Source organism: Schistocerca piceifrons, chromosome 4, assembly GCF_021461385.2.
Source record: "Schistocerca piceifrons isolate TAMUIC-IGC-003096 chromosome 4, iqSchPice1.1, whole genome shotgun sequence".
In the NCBI taxonomy this organism is placed as follows: domain Eukaryota; kingdom Metazoa; phylum Arthropoda; class Insecta; order Orthoptera; family Acrididae; genus Schistocerca; species Schistocerca piceifrons.
In genome coordinates, this window is record NC_060141.1 from 58,402,833 (window position 1) to 58,427,812 (window position 24,980).

Here is a 24,980-nt window from a genome sequence, read left to right on the forward strand (position 1 = left end):
TTACAATCACTACCACCTACAACACTAACAGAAATAGCTGGTATGATTGAAAATTTGAATAATAATATTCTTGTCGTAGCTAATAGTTATATTATGTTGACACAAAATTGCTTCTATTCGCATTTACGGATGAAAATCTGTGTAAAAACAGAAGTAAATTTCAATTTTATTTGTAATATTCGTTATCAGTACAATGGAACTGATAAGAATCCACTAGTTCCATGCAATGCATTCTTTCTGTTGCACAGTGTCATTAAAGGCAGAACGTACTGAAAGAGGTCGGCAGTCATCGTGCGCTTACGCACTGAACGATCTGTCTGAATTCTACACGGTACTTAATTTATCCACGTCAGCCGCGCATTACGCATTTCAGTAGACTGTCATCATGAAGTGTGTTTCCTCTGTTTAAGAAAGCCTGATAAATTACGTTAATTCCTACTTCTCTTATTTTTATGACATAGCCTGATGATTGCAGCATAGTGAAACATGTACTCGTAATTTACAGTTGCTGCAGGTAAGTGCGACCTCAACAGTCCTTTCATTGTATAATAAACGGTTAAGGTTACGGATGGAACTCTAAATGTATGATGAAAGATACTTCTCGTTCGCCGACTTAACGATAAAATTAAAAAGTACCTGTGCAGAAATGCTGAGCAAAATTGCCTAGTTCCCTAACATGGTATGTTCTGTCTCATGAACACATTTCACATTAGTAATATATTCAAATTCATAAAACTGGTATATTCCCACTAAAGTCTTCTGTTGTAGCTCTTCCGTATACTTGTGCCTAATATCATTTCCCTTCAGTTTGCCAACTCAGTATTGTGAAGTGAGAGTTCGTTTTTGTTCTGCCAATTTACACACCTCGACAAGCAGAACTAGGTCCCATCTACAGAAATGAAAAAGTAAGGATTTTAGTGTTCTGATAACACTTCATGCTGAAAGTAACGGGACATATCCAGGAATGCAGGAAGCTTCACAGGCCTCAGATGGTTCACTGTGGAGGTGGTTTGCAATGCTTTGACCTGTTATGAGCTATACAGTGTGTTTCTGTACTGACTTACACAGAATTTTGTTTGCTGCGATGAATGATAGCTTGCTCTAAACGCAGAAAAAATTAAGTTAATGCAGATGAGTAGGAGAAACAATCCTGTAATGTTCGATTACAGTATTAGTAGTGTACTGCTTGATACACTCGTGCCGATTAAATATCTAAATGAAACGTTGGAAAGCGATATGAAGTGAAACGAACATGGCAGGTCGATAATAGGAGTGCCGAATGTTCGATTTCAGTTTATTGGGAGCATTCTAGGAAAGCGTATTAAAGGAGGCCGCGTATAGAACATTAGTGTGATCCATTCTTGGTTTCTGCTCGAGTATTTGGGGTCCCCACCAGTATGAATTAAAGGGAAGACATGGAGGCAATTCAGATGCTGCTAAATTTGTTATATATTGTACAAGGGCCACGAAGATAAGAGAAATTAACGCTCGCACGGATGCATGTAGATAGTCGTCTTCCTCTTGCTCTATTGGCGAATGGAACGGGAGGAAATGACTAATAGTTGCGAGAGCTACTCTCCGCCACAAACCGTACGGTGGCTTGCGGGGTATGTATGTTGATGTAGATTGCGTAAATGACTGCGATGGTTGCTAGAGTGATAACCATTGTGTTTGTGTAGTTATGGAAGACAGGAAGGCACTCCGGTGGCGGAACGCATTCTTCTCGACCAGTACCGGTGACCTGGAAGTGTGCGCCGCCACTTCTCTCCCTCTCAGCTTAGGTTTTCCGAGTATCACAGTGCAGCGCACGCCTCGGTCACGAACAGAGCCGTACGGAGGTGGTTCCTCATTCCTGTCCCGTCCCAGACCCCGCCGTAAAACTATGCTTCCGGAATTTCTTGTACGCAGACTGATTACATTTGACATTTTTGCTAGCAGTTTTAATAAAAAATGAAGCATTATAGAAAGATAATCACTTACTTTAGCCGTGTTGATGAAGCGTATTGCACACAACAAATTAAAGGTATCGTTAGAGCAAGTAAAATAAAAATTCTATGAACTTTCTAACAGAAGTGTATACTTTATAGTTTATAGGAGCTTTGGTGTGTTGTATAATAGAGAACAAATTTTATTTGCTCCTCAATGATTATTAAAACTGCATGAATAATTAATTAGAAATAAAAGAAGAGGGGCTATAATTAAGAGCTGAGAAAACGTCCCTTTCTGTATTTTTATTATAATTTTATTTTCCAGTTCCATACTTTCGACGAGGTACTCACAGACACGAAGCACTTCACCTTTAACTCTTGTATCGTATTCTCTGGAAAAGATACCTGAAGTGCAGCGCCTGCTTTTACCCACACTAGACGTTGAGCAGCTTCTTATCGTCTTCAATTTGGTGATATTACGGACACAAGATGCTGTAGTCACTACGATTGTCACGTGTTTGGATAAGGAAGTCTTTAATCCTACTTTGAAAACACTTCCAAAATATCCAAGTGGGGAGCCACGTAAGTTCTCTTCGTCAGCTGTTTCACTTGGAGTTTGAAATCAGCTGTTCCATCACCTACCTGCGATGTATCGATAACTCTGAAACTTCCCGGCTGATTAAAGCTGTGTGCCGGACCGAGACTCGAACTCGGGACCTTTGCCTTTCGCAGGCAAGTGCTCAACCATCTGAACTACCCAAGCACGACTCACGCCCCGTCCTCACAGCTTTACTTCCGCCATTACTCTGCTATATTTAGCAACGAAATCAGCTGCATATTTTTCAAGATAAGGTAATGAGCTTCCATTTAAGGTGATTTTATGGCAGGAAATTAAAAGTCGAATGAAATGATATGTGCCCTGTTTTTCATTTCACATATTATTTCATCAAGTACTTCGAAGCGCTCTAGCTCAAACAGACTACCTTCAGTAGTTAGTCTGTAGAAGTCCGCAAAAGCAGCAATAGTCGGGTAAAAGAGCGTATCTGACTCAGCAGCTGCCCGCTCTTTTTGAGGTCCTACAGTACCGCAGTCACGTAGCAGCAGGAACTGCACTACCGAGTGCGAGTCGGCTGTATGTGCGGTAGCTTTGTGAACCGCGAGCACCGGATAAACCACGGCGGCGGTAGACGGTCATTCGGCAGTAGCCGCTTCCATGTAGTGCCAACTGGACGAAATTACACTGTCAGAAATGAAACTGTGGCAACAGTGTGCATTCACAGTCGCGGGATGACCGGAAGACCTCCTCTCATAGGAACAAGATAGCAATTCGAGTGTTTGCGTGGCGAAACACGCGCTGTATCACTGTGTAAGATACAGAGGCAAGCTAGTGTGCCGGGACTTACCCCAGTCCGCTGTTACTACAGGGTGTTCAAAAAGTCTCTCCGCAGAGCCGTATGATTGTTAGCCGCGCGTGCCGTATGCCGCAGTGAATATACCGAACTCAGTGAAATACAAGTTATTAATTTACTGAATATTCATTTTTACTGAGATACACGAAACAGTGGACTGTTGAGAGAGACCACTTGAAGGGAAGTAACGCTGGCAGGCGAACAATCATACGGCATTCGTGGCTAACAATCATACTGATGAGAGAATTTTTGAACACCCCGTAGTATCACGTCATCATAAAGCGACTGTGCGTAGCTTACAAAGTATTACGTCATAATCTAAGAGTGGTTATTAAAACTTAAAATGGCTTTTCCAAACTTTGGCAGTGTGTGCTTCAGCATATTAGTGTCAACGCTGTTAAATCTCAGAATGTTCGGATGAATAAGTTTTGCCAGTTATATTATTTTAAATAAGTGGCGGAAAATAATGAAACCAGAAAGCTAAAAATTGTTCGGAATCTGCAAATGCATGTCACAATCAACATGACAAATGACAACTTGATCACAGCAATACTTTGGTCAAAATCGGCATTTTTACGAAAATTTGAAGGCGGAAGTATTAGACTCAGGAAGATGAAAATTCGTCTGTAGCCTCAGACTGATATAAAAACATTAACTGTAGGACTTCATTAAGCTGCTTCTATTAGATTTGAAGTAATTTACTAAAAACTAAATTTGGAATAAAAACATCCTTATTTATAATAGATTATGTATCATTTGTAATTGTCATAGAAAGTTCCAATTACACCATTTGATTATGTTTTTGAAATAATACAATTGTACCGAGTTTCAATACTTTGCTGGAAATAACAATCAATACAAGGCCTCTTAAAGAGGTAATTCAGAGGTCGTGTTCTATTTTCGGTTCAATTCTAAAAATTCTACCCGGCAAAGTTAAAATGCAGTCGAGCAAAACTTTTTTAGTAACTAAACACAATTTAACTGCATTCATATAAAAATTATGAAGATTGTAAATTGTTACACAACAGAGATATTAATTAATACGTGTCTGAGATCGAGGCCATTTAAATGCTGCCGCCTGTGTATACAGCGGTTGATAGCAAATGTTCCGTTCGCCTGTCCGCTGCGCCCATTTATAAATACGGTCAGAAACGGAATCTGTCCACGCCAGTCAAACGCAGGCATACGCTCCGTCTCGGATGACATCAGAGCTAGGGAAAAAACAAACGCATGTTTTCTGTTAAACTAGGAAGTGAACTCGCGAGGTCTGCATATCGTCCCGAATCGCTTAGATTTCACGGAAGTAACTGTTTGTGTGCCGCCGGTAATATTCTTGGAACTTACTATAGAAACTTTTATTTATAGTCATAGTTCCTGTTATCGCTGAGTAGACAGCAAGTAGGAGCTATTTCTTTCAGTAAGCACAAGAATAATGTGTACTTGCAGACTGGAAATTATGGTCAGTTCGCCATCGCTTTCTGGTTGACCGGAAAAAAAGATTTTCAGGATCTTGTAAAAACGGCGAAGCTTTATACTCTAAATCGACCAGCCGCCCCACAGTAGGAGAATAGGACAACTTACCCACCCCTCCTGGTCAGTTCTAACGCCGTCTCTGTTCCTCGTTTTTGTTTTTTGGATGGTTTTACACTGAAGCCCCAAAGAAACTGGTATAGGCATACGTGTTCAAATACAGAGATATGTAAACAGGCAGAATACGGCGCTGCAGTCACCAACTCCTATATAAGACAACAAGAGTCTGGCGGAGTTGTTAGATCGGTTACTGCTGCTACAGTGGCAGGTTATCAAGATTTAAGTGAGTTCGAACGTGGTGTTATAGTCGGCGCAGCCGGCCGGAGTGGCCGAGCGGTTCTAGGCGCTGCAGTGTGGAACCGCGCGAACGCTACGGTCGCAGGTTCGAATCCTGCCTCGGGCATGGATGTGTCTGATGTCCTTAGGTTAGTTAGGTTTAAGTAGTTCTAAGTACTAGGGGACCGATGACCTTAGAAGTTAAGTCCCATTTGAACCATTTATAGTCGGTGGAGAAGCGATGCGACACAGCATCTCCGAGGCACTGATGAAGTGGGGATTTTCCCACACGACCATTTCACTAGTGTACCGCGAATATCAGGAATCCGGTAAAACATCAAATCTCCGACATCGCTGCGGCCGGAAAGAAGATCCTGCAAGAACGGGACCAACGACTCTGAAGAGAATCGTTGAACGTGACAGAAGTGCAACCCTTCCGCAGATTGCTGCAGATTTCAGTGCTCGGCCATCAACAAGTGTCAGCGTGCGAACCATTCAACGGAACATCATCGATATGGGTTTTCAGAGCCGAAGGCCCATTCGGGGGCGCGACACATAGCTTTACGCCTCGTCTGGGTCACTCAACACAGACATTAGTCTGCTGATGACTGGAAACACGTTGCCAGGTCGGACGAGTCTCGTTTCGTATTGTATCGAGAGGATGGATATTTACTGGCACGGAGAAAACCTCACGAATCCATGGACTCTGCATGTCAGTAGGGGACTGTTCAAGTTGGTGGAGGCTCTGTAATGGTGTGGGTCGTGTGCAATTGGAGTGGTGTGGAACCCGTGAAAGGTCTAGATACGACTCTGTCAGGTGACACGTACGTAAGCATCCTGTCTGATCACCTGCATCCATTCATGTCCACTGTCCATTCCGACGGACTTGGGAAATTCCAGCAGGACAATGCAACAGGCAACACAGCCGGAATTGCTACAGAGGCACACTCTTCCGAGTTTAAACACTTCGGCTCGCCACCAAACTCCAACGACACCAACATCAGTGAGCATACCTGAGATGCCTTGCAACGTGCTCTTCAGAAGAATCTACAACCCTCTGGTAACCTTACGGATTTATGGACAGCTCTGTAGGACTCGTAGTTTCAGTTCCCTACAGCACTACTTCAGACATTAGTCGAGTCCACGCCACGTCGTGTTGCAGCACTTCTGCGTTCTCGCGGGGGTCCTACACGATGTTAGGCAGCTTGAAAGTTTTTCGTCTGGTTATGTATCGTTACCTTTGTATCTCTCTTCCTCTGTTTCCTTCTATCTATGCTAGAGTGTGCCGGACGTGTGTGTGGCCAAGGCGCCTCATTTACACGTGCTAACCCGCGTGGTTCAATGGTCGAAAGGATTGAATTTAAGGGGACCGGCCCGACGTGTAGTTATTATGTTAAAATTGCGCAACGGATAACGGAGGGGAGGGCTCAAGCAACCAAGTGGGCAAGTGAGTAAATGCCATATTCTAACATGATCTATAAGGACTCCACTTTGTTGATAACATTGCTCTCTACACTGGACTGGGGTTTGTAATGACCACTAAATCCATGACATCGGGTTTATAAGACATTTATTATCTATATTCCCAGAAACTTCATAAACTTAATAACTGCAGCGAACAAAGCCAAGTCAAATAACTTCTAGTTTTGTCTCGCACTGGAAGTGCTTAAACTAACAGGCATCTCTTTGCTGCTTAAACACTGGGAAAGAGGATGTAACTGCGTTGCTGCCCTTGTGGTCCGTCTGCTGGGACAGTGATCGAAATTCGCACCCAAGATTAATACTTGGACCGAATAACAAAAATTCTTGTGGCGGGAAAACGGGGGACAAAGCAGACGCAAACGTCTCCCATATACAGAAAAGAAAGCAAATTCTTAAAAAGATAAAACATCCTGTGAAATACGGCACACGCAAATAAACAATTAACAGCACATGCAAGCGTCCCCACCTTAACTAATTTCCAAGAACTAACTGGTAGCTCGCTGGCAGTGCAATTCGACAGCACGTGGGTGACCGATACCAACAGCAAATTTCTTTGTACTCACCCCTGTGTTCGTTCTTGCTTTACATTCTATACAATTATTCACACGCTCAACGTATTCTTTATCAAAGTAGTTAGTACGTGCTGCTTGCAAATTGGGGGTTAAAAGGATCCGTGAACAAAATTTATGAGATGGCCTAAAAAAATTACGTCACACGCTTAGAATCTTAAGTAGCGGACACGAAACACACGCATCTCCTACCAGGTTTCACACGGAATCGTCATCTAAATTATTCATCAGCCGTTACGACCACGTGTTAAGTAAAGTAGGCGGGGTGAGGCCCCAGGTTACTTTAACATTGCAAAACGCTGCTTCTAAAAGTGATATACGGTTTTTTTAGAGCTATTGCTTCTCTCGTGTGCTGATGGCACCAAGTGATTGCAGCGCTATAAATGGATAACACGAGCCCCCATGCTCACCTCTGGAAAAAGAAACCCTAACTGAAAACTTTAATTGTAACGACACGCTAACTAATTCAGTCCTGAAGAAAAGCGGATTAGTAACAGTGTAACACATAACACCTCGTCCCACAGTGAAATTGGCGGCAAAGACGGAGATCGCCCTGGATTCCGTCCGCTCAGTTCACCCGCTACTCCAAGAGTGACCATCATGGCGGCTCTCAACGGCCGTTCCCTTACATGGAGGGGAGGGGGAACTGTTACCAACACCGAACTACCACCTGGCAAAGTGGTGCATTGTCGCTGTCTTTACTCCAGGCTTAGGTTGGCATTAAACAGACCTACAGGGTGACCACATCTCTGCCCTGGCACTTCTAGCAGACGAACTCTTAATACAAACCCCAAAGTTAATTAACCTAAGGAAGGTAGAGGGATTAAGAAAAGGAAGTGCATTTACGTAATTAAAATAAACAGGTAGTCCACTTCTTCACTCGAGTTAAACTGAAAATAAATGTTGGAAGTACATTACTGGCCATTAAAATTGCTACACCAAGAAGAAATGCAGATGATAAACGGTTACTTATTGGACAAAAGTGATTACATTTTCACGCAATTTGGGTGCATAGATCCTGAGAAATCAGTACCCAGAACAACCACCTCTGGCCATAATAACGGCCTCGATACGCCTGGGTATTGAGTCAAACAGAACTTGGATGGCGTGTACAGGTACAGCTGCCCATACACCTTCAACACGATACTACAGTTCATCGAGAGTACTGACTGGCGTATTGTGACGAGCCAGTTGCTCGGCCACCGTTGACCAGACGTTTTCAATTGGTGAGATCTAGAGAATATGCTGGCCAGGGCAGCAGTCGAACATTTTCTGTATCCAGAAAGGCCCGTACAGGACCTGCAATATGCGGTCGTGCATTATCCTGCTGAAATAGAGGGCTTCGCAGGGATCGAATGAAGGGTAGAGCCACGGATCGTAACACATCTGAAATGTAACGTCCACTGTTCAAAGTGGCGTGAATGCGAACAAGAGGTGATCGAGACGTGTAACCAATGGCCCCCCATACCATCACGCCGGGTGATACGCCAGTATTGCAATGACGAATACACGCTTCCGAAGTGCGTTCACCGCGATGTCGCCAAACACGGATGCGACCACCATGATGCTGTGAGCGGAACCTGGATTCATCCGAAAAAATGACGTTTTGTCATTCGTGCACCCAGGTTCGTCGTTGAGTACACCACCGTAGGCGCTCCTGTCTGTGATGCAGCGTCAAGGGTAACCGCAGCCATGGTCTCCGAGCTGATAGTCTATGCTGCTGCAAACGTCGTCGAACTGTTCGTGCAGCTGGTTGTTGTCTTGCAAACGTCCCCATCTGTTGACTCAGGGATCGAGATGTGGATGCACGATCCGTTACAGCCATGCGGATAAGATGGCTGCCATCTCGACTGCTAGTGATACGAGGCCGTTGGGATCCAGCACAGCGTTCCGTATTACCCTCCTGAACCCACCGATTCCATATTCTGCTATCATTTGATTTCGACCAACGCGAACAGCATTGTCGCGATACGATAAACTGCAATCGCGATATGCTACAATCTGACCCTTATCAAAGTCGGAAAACACATTTCTCCTCCTTACACGAGGCATCACAACAACGTTTCACCAGGCAACGCCGGTCAACTGCTGTTTGTGTATGAGAAATCGGTTGGAAACTTTCCTCATGTCAGCACGTTGTAGGTGTCGCCACCGGCGACAACCTTGTGTGGATGCTCTGAAAAGCTGATCCTTTGCATATCACAGCATCTTCTTGCTGTCGGTTAAATTTGGCGTCTGTAGCACGTCATCTTCGTGGTGTAGCAACTTTAATGGGCAATAGTGTATATTCAATATAATGCAACAAAAAAAAACTAATTGTTAAGAGATGGAACAAACTGTTCCCTCTCAAGTTGTGCCAGTTACTCTGGCTCTTGAGTGTAGTTGTGCGAGAGGTGTGCAGTGCGGCGGCCGGCTTACCTTGGAGCGCGCCTCGGCGAGCAGGGAGGCGGCGAGCGCGGCGGCGGGCCGCAGGAAGAGGTCCTCGAGCGCGGCGAGGCGGCCCTGGTAGCGGACCACCAGCAGGTCGCGCGCCTGCCGCTCCAGCGCGGCGCGCACGCTGGCGAAGCGCGGGTACACGGCGCCCAGGTGGCGGGCCACCAGCCCGGGCACGCCGCTCTGCGCACACAAGGGCCGGTGTAAGGGGCGGCGCGCTGACGCACTCAACACAGCACAACACAAGCGCCCTCCTCACACTAGCCTACATGCTAAGCACAGCGTCTGAACAGTGTCCTGGTTACCTTTACTCTACTACGTTCTAAAATAGAGCACATGTTTCCTGAATGAGATTTTCACTCTGCAGCGGATATGATATGAAACATCGTGGCAGATTAAAACTGAATGCCGGACCGAGACTCGAACTCGGGGACCTTTGCCTTTCGCGAGCAAGTGCTCTACCATCTGAGCTACCGAAGCACTTGCCCGCGAAAGGCAAAGGTCCCGAGTTCGAGTCTCGGTCCGGCACTCAGTTTTAATCTGCCACGAAGTTTCATATCAGCGCACACTCCGCTGCAGAGTGAAAATCTCATTCTGGAAACATCCCCCAGGTTGTGGCAAAGCCATGTCTCCACAATATCCTTTCTTTCGGGAGTGCTAGTTCTGCAAGGTTCACAGAAGAGCTTCTGTAAAGTTTGAAAGGTAGGAGGCGAGGTACTGGCAGAAGTAAAGCTGTGAGGACCGGGCGTGAGTCTTACTTCGGTAGCTCAGATAGTAGAGCACTTGCCCGCGAAAGGCAAAGGTCCCGAGTTCGAGTCTCGGTCTGACACACAGTTTTAATCTGCCAGGAAGTTTCAGAGCACATGTTGTGCACAAACTGTACACTCGTGCGCAAAACCTAAGGACGAAAGTATGTCACTGCCCAGTAACACAACTGCATGAAGCTTGTACCACACACAGAAACCACTGCTACAGTAGAGTATAGAATACAGAAGGTAACTGAAAGAAATACGCAACGGAACGAACAGAAATGGCACCTTTATTCAAACATAATTGTTACATTGAAGTCACTGTGAGGCGTTGTGACTCGTATCATGCCTATGCAGATGGGACATTACGTAGTGACCAGACGTGCACTACGGGCCACGCACAAGACAGGTGGCGTCGGATGGCTCGAGTGAATGTAGTTTGTATGCGATACGATAGAGGTCACTAGCTGACGAACGCTATTGGAGCAGCAGCCTAAATACTGTTCTGGTATTGTTTGTTAAATTTTATGGTTGTTTATCAATTACTACTTGTGTTTCGTTATGAGAGTAAAGAAGGTGTGAATGTGAAATACCATTTTACGTAAAGCTTTTATACTAAACACTGAAATAACTGCCGGCCGATGTGGCCGAGCGGTTCTAGGCGCTACAGTCCGGAACCGCACGACCGATACGGTCGCAGGTTCGAATCCTGCCTCGGGCATGGATGTGTGTGACGTCCTTAGGTTAGTTAGGTTTAAGTACTTCTAAGTTATAGGGGACTGATAACTTTAGAAGTTAAGTCCCACAGTGCTCAGATCCATTTTTTTTTTTTAACTGAAGTAATTGGTCACGTGAGTAATGTTCGAGTATGATGCGTGTGTCAGTCATTTGTATTGAGGAATTTATTATAAACTATGTCGTCAGTTTATGGTACTGGAGAAATGAGATTATGATTTCGGTAAAGAAGTTTTCTTAAAGGGTAATTAATTTTATCTTTGTGGGTTTTCTGTATTTATTTATGTTAGTTTACTGTTCTGATTCAGTGACGAATTTTGATTGTTTCTGTATATATGCGGCAGATTGAGAGAGCTTGAGGCTGCTTTCTGATTGGCTGTGATGTTGCTCTGCAAATCAGATATTAGCATATTTGCTCTTATTTTGGGAACTAAAAGCTTCTTTTGTTTAAAGAGTAGAGGCGTGGCTTGGCTCTGATAGTGATCAGACGTATTGATGTGTGCTCCGTTGAAAATTATTAATATGGTGATATTGCGGAAATAAAATGTTTGAGAACTGCCAAAACGTGTGCAAAGGAATTCGAGTTAATGCAGAGGATCGAATTCAGAACTTCTGATGACGTTTAAATACCACGTGACGTGTTGCTTACGCGCGAACGTGAACAATTTGTTCCGTGAGACTGATATAGCAACATTTGAGCGAGCAGTTATAAAACAAACAATAAGTTTGTAAACTTTTGGTGAAGTATTACCATAAACTGGCTAGGAATGTGTATGAGATTTGCGTGTGAACTTTGCAGACTTCGTACAGCTTAGAGTAAGGCTTGGTAGTCACTGGTATGCAAAAGAGTGAAATACTACGCACATAAATACTTGCATTTAACTATTCCTTCCACCGACAAACAATTTTAGTGCGACTTGACTTCATGATATGTACAGCTGTTTCTTCTATAGCTTTTTCCGGCTGAGAACTGTATGACACAAACTTCAGGGAGGCTTGTTTGTAAGAAGAAATTCACCACCGGGTGAGTGGAACTTTCCGAAGCACACCGCGTCGCCGCAGATGCGATTTATGACGCTGCTCTGCACATTGCAAAAGGCGGTACATGGTTCTGAACTGGGTGTGTGCTCACCATGGACGGCAATGCATGCTGACGTGTGACGTGCTGACCACAAACTTAGCGAGAACTTCTTGAGCTAGTGCACTGCATTTCTGCCGGCCGGAGTGGCCGAGCGGTTAACGGCGCTACAGTCTGGAACCGCACGACCGCTACGGTCGCAGGTTCGAATCCTGCCTCGGGCATGGATGTGTGTGATGTCCTTAGGTTAGTTAGGTTTAAGTAGTTCTAAGTTCTAGGGGACTTATGACCACAGCAGTTGAGTCCCATAGTGCTCAGAGCCCTTTGAACCATTTGAACCATTGCATTTCTGCACCAGCGCTGTTGACAACTGGTCGATAGTCGTTGGCGCATTTGGACATACTGCAGCACGTCTTCCCAACGCATCTCACAAGCGTTTGATGGTATTAAAGTCGGGGGAAGGGGTAGGCCAGTCTACATCTACATCTACATTTATACTCCGCAAGCCACCCAACGGTGTGTGGCGGAGGGCACTTTACGTGCCACTGTCATTACCTCCCTTTCCTGTTCCAGTCGCGTATGGTTCGCGGGAAGAACGACTGTCTGAAAGCCTCCGTGCGCGCTCTAATCTCTCTAATTTTACATTCGTGACCTCCTCGGGAGGTATAAGTAGGGGGAAGCAATATATTCGATACCTCATCCAGAAACGCACCCTCTCGAAACCTGGCGAGCAAGCTACACCGCGATGCAGAGCGCCTCTCTTGCAGAGTCTGCCACTTGAGTTTGCTAAACATCTCCATAACGCTATAACGCTTACCAAATAACCCTGTGACGAAACGCGCCGCTCTTCTTTGGATCTTCTCTATCTCCTCTGTCAATCCGACCTGGTAGAGATCCCACACTGATGAGCAATGCTCAAGTATAGGTCGAACGAGTGTTTTGTAAGCCACCTCCTTTGTTGATGGACTACATTTTCTAAGCACTCTCCCAATGAATCTCAACCTGGTACCCGCCTTACCAACAATTAATTTTATATGATCATTCCACTTCAAATCGTTTCGCACGCATACTCCCAGATATTTTACAGAAGTAACTGCTACCAGTGTTTGTTCCACTAAATACTCTCCTGTTCCAACAGTTCCTCCATCGCGCACTGCGATTCATAAAAATGAAGTCGGGGCCAAAGCCTTCCTGAAAATAGGCACACGGTGAAGGGGTGCAGTGTCACAGTAACGGCTATATCAAAGATTTGGAGGTCCATACGCTCATGTAACATTATACCTTCCAAAGCCATAACATGTGGGCCGCCAAAATGACGACGTTCAACAATGCCGCCCGCTCCATTTCCTTATGCACAATTACCAAATTACTACTTTGAATGTCTGTTAATTCATTACACGGTGGTGCTGATAAGCTGCGCTCGTCGTCACTATCATTTCTCAATTTACTTTGGAGCCTAGTGATACGTTTTTCACACTCAGTGGTCAACGTCATCGTGACTACTCCGGGGCCACGTGCGTCTTTTCAGGTGTGCTTTCGATCCTGGCTCCTTTTTATGGGTGACAATACGCGACTCCATCCAACACCGCTTGGAATTGACAGGGTATTCAGCGAATGGACTGGCCTCTACTTGTCCCATCGAGCACATATGAGATGAGCTGCGGCGACATATTGCACCATGACCGTTTGCAGCAACACTCACCTGGCATTTATCAAACGCGCCGGTGTGGAAATGGAACGCCGTGCGACAAGAACGCCGCCGGGGTGGTCGAGCGGTTCTAGGCGCTACGCACTATATTGCAAGGGCAAGTTCGTTAATCCTCAAGGAGTTGCAAGCTGGGATAAAGGGGAAATTGACGGCGGTCTATCGCTCTAGGACAACCAGAATACAGGTGGAAAATGTAGAGGACTGCCGGTCGGAGTGGCCGTGCGATGCTAGGCGCTACCGTCTGGAACCGCGCGACCGCTACGGTCGCAGGTTCGAATCCTGCCTCGGGCATGGATGTGTGTGATGTCCTTAGGTTAGTTAGGTTTAACTAGTTCTAAGTTCTAGGGGACTGATGACCTCAGAAGTTACGTCCCGTAGTGCTCAGAGCCATTTGAACCATTTGTTTGCGACGAGAACGCCTTACCAATCTTGTGGCCAGCATGCGAGGACGTTGTAGAATTTGCATTGTCGTCCATGGTGATCACACACTCCATTAAGAACCATGCCCCGTCTTTTTTAATGTCCAGGACACCACCATAAATCTCAGTCACCTCAGTGTAACTAATATATTTATTCATTTATTTAACCTGATACGATTAGAGCCACTAGGCCCTGTCTTACATCGGGCCCCGGATTGACATTAACAGTACCTTTTTTATATTATAGTTACGTAAGAAATAATTTCAATATGATAACTAATACTGAAAATGTGGCAGTGAGAGCAAATTATACTGATTAAGAACCAATAAAGTTAACACAGGCAGTTCTTGTACTACAGCAGCTGCTGCTACTAATAGTGATAACAGTAACAGTGACAGATATAAGAAGACTTGCCTTTGAATAAAACTGTCATTTCTGTTCGTCTCATCGCGAATTCTTTCCGTTAGCTTCTGTATTTTGTACTATAGTTAACTCTTCTGTTTCTTTACGGTCCAAGTTTAATAGAGCTATGCCACCCGGCAGAGACACAATGCGACTGTTACTTTAGTCCTTACATTTCCCCTCCAGTATATGTACATGGTGCACAAAATGAAGCTGTGCCACAAAACATTTCATACACATTAAGATAGGCTACCCAACTAACATCAACCACACTTGGGGTCAACGATGTACGTTCGGCTGCGTATTTTAAGGGACATGAAATGTTTTCCACCACAGTTTTATTTTGCCCACCGCTTATAACACATCTAATAAATATTCACAAAATTTTAAAAATATTATTAGACTTGCGTTTTTTCAATTTTTTAATTTTTTACTCGCTGCTCCACGGAGCATAGCAAGCTGTTGCAGATCGGAGTCACGGTGATTTACAGTCGCTTAACAGAAGAGATGATACTTGTGTACATTAGAAAGCATTGAAAGCGCGTTCAGTGTCCACATGGTTGTGGTGTGCGGCAGAGAAGGGGGCAGGGAGAGAGGGGAACGTGAAGGGCCCAATAAACTTCGCACAGCTTGGCAGAAGATGGCGAAATTGATCAACAGTACCTCACCTGTTGACAGCTTCCTTAGCCACCTGCAACTTACGCAAATGAGCGTAGGCCACAAATCTCTAGTGAGCGCAGATTCATTACGTCTAGTACTGTGTTGTAACGTAGCTAACTACCATCTTATCTCAGCTGCGCGAGAGGGCCGACGGAGTTGTCCGAGTCGCAGTCGGTGCCCGCGAGCAAGCGAGTGGGACAGGAGGTCTACGTGGATTGCGAGTGGATGGGAACGACTGCCACTCACGTCACTTTGCCACCGGATCCAGTGCTGTACTGTAGAGGGGTTTACCACTGGCAATAAATTGTACGGGGATTACCAGTTTTGGTATTTGCCTTAGATCCAACGATAAAAACGATAAACTTCCTAAAACCTTGGTCAAAATTGTGGTATTAGAACTATATTTACGTACATTGTCCCAAAAAAAGTCATAAATTTGTGTGTGTGTGTGGGCATGTGTGTGTGTGTGTGTGTGTGTCTGCGGCTTACAAACCAAAGTAAAATAGGGAACAGCAATAGTAAAATAGGGAACAGCAATGAGGAATCTAGAGGGTGAGAAACAAAGAGGAAAGTAACTACTTACTAACAGAGGAAACATATCTACTTACTACCGTTTCGCCAAAATGCAGATATAACCACACCCTGAAGGAACTCAATTTGCTTTTACATTATTGTCCTATCGCCCATTGCTACAGCACCGATATCGATGTTAATAAATTCTATACACCACTTAATTACACTAGCGTACTGGGAGTTACTGGCAGAAGTGCTTTTCTTTCTTCACTTTCATCGGGCTTTTGACCCTTCGCGAGCTGGTGCATAGCTCAGGAATTGCAGGGAATGTGTTCACACGGTCTATTTATTCGTTTTCCTCCTCTTGAGTCTACAGATACCTTCTTGGTAATGGCTGTCATGCTGTCAGAAAGTTCTTCCTGGCCTCCTTCAGGTCCAGCTCCTCGCTATTTCCGAAGGAGTCTGCGGTTGGGTCTTCTCCTAACGGTCTCTCGTTGTTTTGATGTGCAGCATTTTCCTGTCTATATTTGGGCCACATAGGCTTGAACTTCGTAGTCTAATATTCTGCCTTTCACCTTGTTCTGTTTCATGCCACTGATCCCTCCTCCTCATTATCCTGTAAATCGTGTTATTGGCAAAAACGCATGGTCTGTAATTGGCGTACTTCCACAGGATGTGGCCTGACATGTTGATTCCTCCACATCCACAGCTGTCTGAGTTCCGTTCGCATATTTTTAGTAAACAGTGCGATATGGATGCCTTTGATCGGGATAATTAAATTTTGTGTCCTTCATTTATATTAGAGACGAACTCGTAGGTTCTCGTTTCTGCTTTCGCTCTTGTCTCGGATTAAGTGCCACTCTATCGCTACACTCCTCTTTCTGCCTTCTCCGATGTGGTCCAGTAGCTGCTCCACCTCTTCTTGTTCGCTCTTTCTGAGCCAGCATTGTGTTCCAAATCTTCGTTACTTGTTACAATCATGGATCAATTTCCATTGAAATCTAGCACAAAGGATCTACTGCGCAATGATGCGCACTTTCAGATGCTTGAATCATATGAGGTACAGTACTGCCGGTAGAGTACCGCAGAGATGTAACCCACGGAGTGGTTTTAAACGATTTTAAACTGTATTTACGCGAAAAGATACTTGCTTCCCCATTTCACTCACACCATAACACACATACGGTGCAAAATGTAGGGTTATTTTTCTAGAGGGAAGAAAAGTAATGCAGATAGACTATTCAGACAACTAAACACCCAAGAAACACTTTACACGGTATACCTTCGAAACCAGATTGGACTTTGGACCCGGATTGGGGTTTGAATCTGAATATTCACCTTTTCCGGACAGTGTTCAACTACGCGAGCTATTCCCCAACTTCCTGTGCCCCAACTCACAGCTTCATCTTCAGTCTGTGAATGTTGCGTTCAGGAAGAATTAAATAACATGTTCATAGGACAAGCTCGAGTATAGTATGTATTACAAAATCTCATTTTCACTGTAAAAATTATTAAATGATCGGTTTCTGATGTTAAGCATCAATTTACAAGTTTCCACCAACAAGACAAACCTAATACTACTGATACTGATGTGCAAACTCCACAAGAGATCTTCTTGCATACTCGAATTGGTAGAATGCTTACTATTAGCAGTGAAGCGACCACCGAAATTTTACAAAGTGTTTACAGTATAAACCTGGATCAAGTCTGTGGCGCTCAGCCCGCAAACGGGCTTCTGGCCTGACTGCAGCCAGAGTGCAATCGCGGCACTAGGAGGGGGACGGCGGCGTTTGCCACCGCCCCGGCAGCCTTTCGCGTCCGGTGATGATCCCCGGTATTCAATCTGATAGCAGGTTGAGTGGACCTGGGACTGTCCTAAAGTGACTGTAATGGAGAAACATCCCCGTTCCTACCCTCTCTTGAACCCAGGACCTCCAGTGCCGGAGTTGAGCACTCTACCTGCTAGACTCCCAGAGTCACTTATCAAAAAGTACAGTAGTCGTGACATAAAGTGTTGACTCAAATTACCATAAGACAGTAAAAAGTAACCTTACTAAGGTGACGGATTGCGGTTGGTGGTGGTTGGCTCTGAGCACTATGCGACTTAACTTCTGAGGTCATCGGTCGCCTAGAACTCAGAACTAATTAAACCTAACTAACTTAAGGACATCACACACATCCATGCCCGAGGCAGGATTCGAACCTGCGACCGTAGCGGTCGTTCGGTTCCAGACTGTAGCGCCTAGAACCGCACGGCCACTCCGGCCGGCTGTTGGTGGTATACTAGGGAAATGCAATTAGTCTACACAGGAGAATGCATAAAAAACACTAGTTCGACCCATCCAAGAATACCGCTCAAGTTGTGAGACCGATACCAAATAGGCTAACAGGGGATACTGAACGTATACAGAGAAGGGCAGCAAGAATGGTCACAGGTTTGTCTGACCGTGGGAGAGCTTCCAGAACCCACTTCAAGTGAGGAAGCTATGAAAATACTACAGCCTCCTACATATGGCTCGCATAGGGATTGCGAAGACAAGGTTAGACAACTTACAGCGCGCACAAAGTCAATTAAGCAGTAACTCTTCCTGCGCTCCATACGTGAACGGAACGGGAAGGAGTCCTAGTAACTGGAACAATGGGACGTACCCTCTGTCATGCACTTCACGATGGTTCACAGAGTATAGATGCAGATGTAGACAAATGCAAATTTGCAAGTCACAAAGACCTCTTCTTTTGTTGGGTGCAGCATGCAAAGATAGTCGTTGCTATGCACTGATGTAAAGAGATGAGTTCGTTGCTAGTTTATTTGCTGTACTTGTTTATACGACTCGGACGACCGTAGTTACACGAAAATATCGTGGCCGTGTGTCACGGGCGCTTCACTGCGGGAGTTCCTTATGTAACAGAATTTTTGTGGTTCTTGTCTGCATATTGACTCTGAAGACCTTCTTATTATTTTCAAAAGTTGAAAAAAAAAACAACGTTTATTACGAATCCGTCCTAGTCACTGAGTAGTGATTCAAGTTCGTTTATACTTTTGCCACCATATATTTCCTATTATGTGGAAAGCTTTTATACTATTCTGGAAATCTCTCCTGTCGTGGCCTAGGCCTTTGAGATGGGAGGCATGTCTAAATTTTTCCTCTGTTTTACCCGCCAAGTGCTCTTCTAAAGCACTTTTATTATGGTACGAACGTGAAGGCATAATTAGATCTTTTGTCAACAGCAGACCAAGCACCGGTCATATAGTAAGTCAGAGGCTAGAGAAGAGGCTTCTAGGACTACTCAGTTGAGGAAACATGTGCTATAAAGAACGGCACAGGTTCTGCGACACAAATTAACGATGTGTTATTATCTACACATATGATCCTGATGACTATTCAAATACGTAATTTACCAAATGTGTTAACTGAGGAAAACTTAGAGATCATGGAGAGGAACCCGCTGAGCTATAAATATATCACCCCATAAGAGGTATTCGATCTACTGCAACTGATACTACGTATCATTGGTTTAGAACATGGTACCAAAATTCATAGAAAGGAAGAGAGGCTCGCCACAAGTAGTTGTTATAAAGGTAACCACCCTGAAATTTCATTAACGACTTTGGACGAATGTTTTCTCTAAGAATCGAGACACAAAAAAATAGCGTATTATATTACAAACGCTTAATAAAGGGGGTATATCGAAGATGGTTATTAAGATGGATAGATGCATCCGAAAATATGATTCAAACTAGGATACGAGGTTGAAAATACTATGAAGTTTATAGCTCTAAGCATTACAAGAAGTGGTGAGAAACACAAGACTGGCGTCTTCTCTAAGCCAAACATAACACATATTGCGATTGATAGTGCTTCACGATAGGCACTCCAACACAAAGACGACTAATTCAGATCTGACCTGCACATAACGTTCAGACTATTGATTCCCGATTTGGAGAAACAAAAATAAGTTCTGAAGCTTAAACAGGTGGTGGTCTCTATAAGTAAAGAAAATTCATAAATAAAATTTAAAAAAAGCACACCTCAAGAAGCGAAGAGATGGTAAGATAAATGAAATGGATCTAAAGCTGTCCTACAAGGGTGAAGTATCTGTTAACGTACCTACACTCTTTACAAACACGGACGTGAAAGTTGCATTTTTCATATCAGACAAGTTAGGCGCCAGATTGCAAAACACTGTGAAGAAAATAACTGACTATTGTTTAAACAAACACAAGTGTATAATGTAAGTAGTAGAAAATGATCAAAGGCATATGTAGGAATGCTGGGACGAACTTTGTTTAGATTAGATTAGATTAGATTAGATTAATACTAGTTCCATGGATCATGAATACGATATTTCGTAATGATGTGGAACGAGTCGAATTTTCCAATACATGACATAATTAGGTTAATTTAACAACATACTTAAGTTGATATAACAACTTTATTTTTTTGTGTTTTTTGTTTTTCTTTATTTTTTATTTTTATTTTTTTTATTTTTAATCTAAAAATTCCTCTATGGAGTAGAAGGAGTTGTCATTCAGAAATTCTTTTAATTTCTTCTTAAATACTTGTTGGTTATCTGTCAGACTTTTGATACTATTTGGTAAGTGACCGAAGACTTTAGTGCCAGTATAATTCACCCCTTTCTGTGCCAAAGTTAGATTTAATCTTGAATAGCGAAGATCGTCCTTTCTCCTAGTATTGTAGTTATGCACACTGCTATTACTTTTGAATTGGGTTTGGTTGTTAATAACAAATTTCATAAGAGAGTATATATACTGAGAAGCTACTGTGAATATCCCTAGATCCTTAAATAAATGTCTGCAGGATGATCTTGGGTGGACTCCAGCTATTATTCTGATTACACGCTTTTGTGCAATAAATACTTTATTCCTCAGTGATGAATTACCCCAAAATATGATGCCATATGAAAGCAATGAGTGAAAATAGGCGTAGTAAGCTAATTTACTAAGATGTTTATCACCAAAATTTGCAATGACCCTTATTGCATAAGTAGCTGAACTCAAACGTTTCAGCAGATCATCAATGTGTTTCTTCCAATTTAATCTCTCATCAATAGACATACCTAAAAATCTGGAATATTCTACCTTAGCTATATGCTTCTGATTAAGGTCTATATTTATTAATGGTGTCATACCATTCGCTGTACGGAACTGTATGTACTGTGTCTTATCAAAATTCAGTGAGAGTCCGTTTACAAGGAACCACTTAGTAATTTTCTGAAAGACAGTATTGACAATTTCATCAGTTAATTCTTGTTTCTCAGGTGTGATTACTATACTTGTATCATCAGCAAAGAGAACTAACTTTGCCTCTTCGTGAATATAGAATGGCAAGTCATTAATATATAATAAGAACAACAAAGGACCCAAGACTGACCCTTGTGGAACCCCATTCTTGATAGTTCCCCAGTTTGAGGAATGTGCTGATCTTTGCATGTTACGAGAACTACTTATTTCAACTTTCTGCACTCTTCCAGTTAGGTACGAATTAAACCATTTGTGCACTGTCCCACTCATGCCACAATACTTGAGCTTGTGTAGCAGAATTTCATGATTTACACAATCAAAAGCCTTTGAGAGATCACAAAAAATCCAAATGGGTGTTGTTCGGTTATTCAGATCATTCAAAATTTGACTGGTGAAAGCATATATGGCATTTTCTGTTGAAAAACCTTTCTGGAAACCAAACTGACATTTTGTTAGTACTTCATTTTTACAGATATGTGAAGCTACTCTTGAATACATTACTTTCTCAAAAATTTTGGATAAAGCTGTTAGAAGGGAGATTGGACGGTAATTGTTGACATCAGATCTATCCCCCTTTTTATGCAAAGGTATAACAATAGCATATTTCAGTCTATCAGGGAAAATGCCCTGTTCCAGAGAGCTATTACACAGGTGGCTGAGAATCTTACTTATCTGTTGAGAACAAGCTTTTAATATTTTGCTGGAAATGCCATCAATTCCATGTGAGTTTTTGCTTTTAAGCAAGTTTATTATTTTCCTAATTTCAGAGGGAGAAGTGGGTGAGATTTCAATTGTATCAAATTGCATAGGTATGGCCTCTTCCATTAACAGCCTAGCATCTTCTAATGAACACCTGGATCCTACTATATCCACAACATTTAGAAAATGATTATTAAAAATATTTTCAACTTCTCACTATTTGTTCGTAAAGCTTTCATTCAATTTGATGGTAATACTGTCTTCCTCTGCTCTTGGTTGACCTGTTTCTCTTTTAATAATATTCCAAATTGTTTTAATTTTATTATCAGAGTTGCTGATTTCAGACATGATACACATACTCCTGGATTTTTTAATAACTTTTCTTAATATAACACAGTAGTTTTTATAATTTTTGATAGTTTCTGGGTCACTACTCTTTCTTGCTGTCAGATACAGTTCCCTTTTCCGGTTACAAGATATTTTTATACCCTTAGTAAGCCATGGTTTGTTACAAGGTTTCTTACGAGTATATTGTGGTACGATACACACGAAGGATACTAACGCTGAAAGCCTAGATACCATCAGTCGAAGTATACATAATACTGTAGTTTTAAAGTTCCATATCGAGTATGAAAAGGTAAAGTACTTGGTGTGCTTGTGGAGTTGGAAATATTTGCTGCCAATATAAGAAAACCTGACTCACTACTCAATGAACAAATCAAATAAAAGGTTCAAATGGCTCTGAGCACTATGGGACTTAACTTCTGAGGTCATCAGTCCCCTAGAACTTAGAACTACTTAAACCTAACTAACCTAAGGACATCACACACATCCATGCCCAAGGCGGGATTCGAACCTGCGACCGTAGCGGTCACGCGGTTCCGGACTGTAGCGGCTAGAACCGCTCGGCCACCCCTGCCAGCTCTCAATGCACAAGCAGAATGCAAAGTGAGGTTTTTTTCAATCTTTTGAACCCACTAGAGTAAAAAAAAAAAACTGGTAGCCTTTCAGATTCAGCACGCAAACACGAACTTAAAAAGAATGTCACGAAAGGAATTCGCTAGGAGGAAGGCGAGTAATGCGCGATTGTGGTATCTCCGGACAATCATTGATGCCGCGCTTGTATAAACAGGTATAGTAAAGTGTCTTATCAAAGGGACTCTCTCCACCTTTATGAACAGTACGGAATATCTGTGGGTGCTGAATCCGACATAAGAAAAGAACTCAGCAGTTTACTGCTAATTAGCCATTAAATAAATCCTCTTTAATGTCTTATAGGTTATTGTAACCTCACATTCTACCATCTGTTTTCATTGGCGTAGCTCTCCTCTCCACAAATCCCAGCTGTTTTCCTTGAGCAGAACAGTGAATCACTATCTCGTCACACTGTCAGAACTATCCATTCTTTTCTCGTATTTATTTATTTCTATTTTCTTCCTTCCATCTCATTTGCTAATCTTACCGTATTATTTCTCGCCCTTGCTCTTACTTCTCCTCCACATGCCATTCCTTCTGTACTGTTGCCACACATTTCTCTTAGCTGCTTTTACACGGACTCCACAAGAAAGTAATGAGGAAATTGTCTGGCACGATGTTAAGACGACTGAAATTTCTTAAATTCCAGATATTATTATTATATTACTATTATTGTAATTACGCACCACTCATGTAATATGCGTGTTGTAATATCGACTTACTAAGGACGAACATCAACAAAAGCAAAACGAGGATAATGGAATGTAGTCGAATTAAGCCGGGTGATGCTGAGGGAATTAGATTAAGAAATGAGACACTTGAAGTAGTAAAGGAGTTTTGCTATTTGGGGAGCAAAATAACTGATGATGGTCGAAGTAGAGAGGATATAAAATGTAGACTGGCAATGGCAAGGAAACCGTTTCTGAAGAAGAGAAATTTGTTAACATCGAGTATAGATTTAAGTGTCAGGAAGTCGTTTCTGAAAGTGTTTTTATGGAGTGTAGCCATGTATGGAAGTGAAACATGGACGATAAATAGTTCGGACAAAAAGAGAATAGAAGCTTTCGAAATGTGGTGCTACAGAAGAATGCTCAAGATTAGATGGGTAGATCACATAACTAATGAGGAGGTATTGAATAGGATTGGGGAGAAGAGGAGTTTAACTTGACTAGAAGAAGGGACCGGTTGGTAGACATGTTCTGAGGCATCAAGGGATCACAAATTTAGCATTGGAGGGCAGCGTGGAAGGTAAAAATTGTAGAGGGAGACCAAGAGATGAATACACTTCCCAGATTCAGAAGGATGTAGGTTTCAGTAAGTACTGGGAGATGAAGAAACTTGCACAGGATAGAGTAGCATGGAAAGCTGCATCAAACCAGTCTCAGGACTGAAGACCACAACAACAACAACAACAACAACAACAACAACAACAACTAGGACGCCTGGTTGAATGTAATCTGGCCACATGAAATAGATGCATAAATAAATAATTTTATATACCTATACAGTTTTACACTACAAACGCTTTGTAAAACCCACGAAAAATCTTCGTAAGAACTCCGTAACAAAGAGCTCGCATGTCAGTGAACTTAGGCTTCGTGATGTAGGAAACATGAGAATGGATGCTTGACATCCTAAATAGATCGTTAACTATCTTTTACTGTGCAAGTGATAGGTGTTGTAAATGATATATTCCGACCACTTGCTGTTCCTGCATACCACCACGACAAACACTACCAGAAGTTATATACATCAATGAACTACCCGTTGGTACAGAGACAGAATTCAAAAGTGTGAACTACAAGCGAATGTAAAATCTCTATTAAATAGAAATAACGCTACACTACATTATACAAGGTGTCTGACTATTAAATGTAAAAAAAAAACACACATACGGGCGAACAGAGGACAATGTAACAAGCAACTAATCCCAGTACGTACAGGTCCGATGTATTAGGACTGAGTACATGAACACCATATAACAGTCCCCGAGAGTCCAAACTGCAGATGCGCTCTTGAGGACAAAAACATCAGAACAAGTGTGTCGCATCGGCATCGTTCATGTGAAGACAGTATTCAGTACGTCTCTGCTTGGATGCCTGTGCACATTCAGAAATGCCAGGCGTGTTTCAAATGCATTAACAACAATCC

General features: G+C 43.0%; 1 protein-coding gene across 1 annotated transcript in view; it reads right to left on the reverse strand.

The window, feature by feature from the left end:
* LOC124795591 (sterile alpha motif domain-containing protein 1-like) overlaps window positions 1-24,980 on the reverse strand; it is a 129,052-nt gene that overhangs the window by 84,025 nt on the left and 20,047 nt on the right. The window contains exon 2 of the mRNA XM_047259663.1: window positions 9,613-9,810. Coding sequence (XP_047115619.1) covers window positions 9,613-9,810 — 198 coding nt within the window. The remainder of the gene's footprint in view (window positions 1-9,612; window positions 9,811-24,980) is intronic.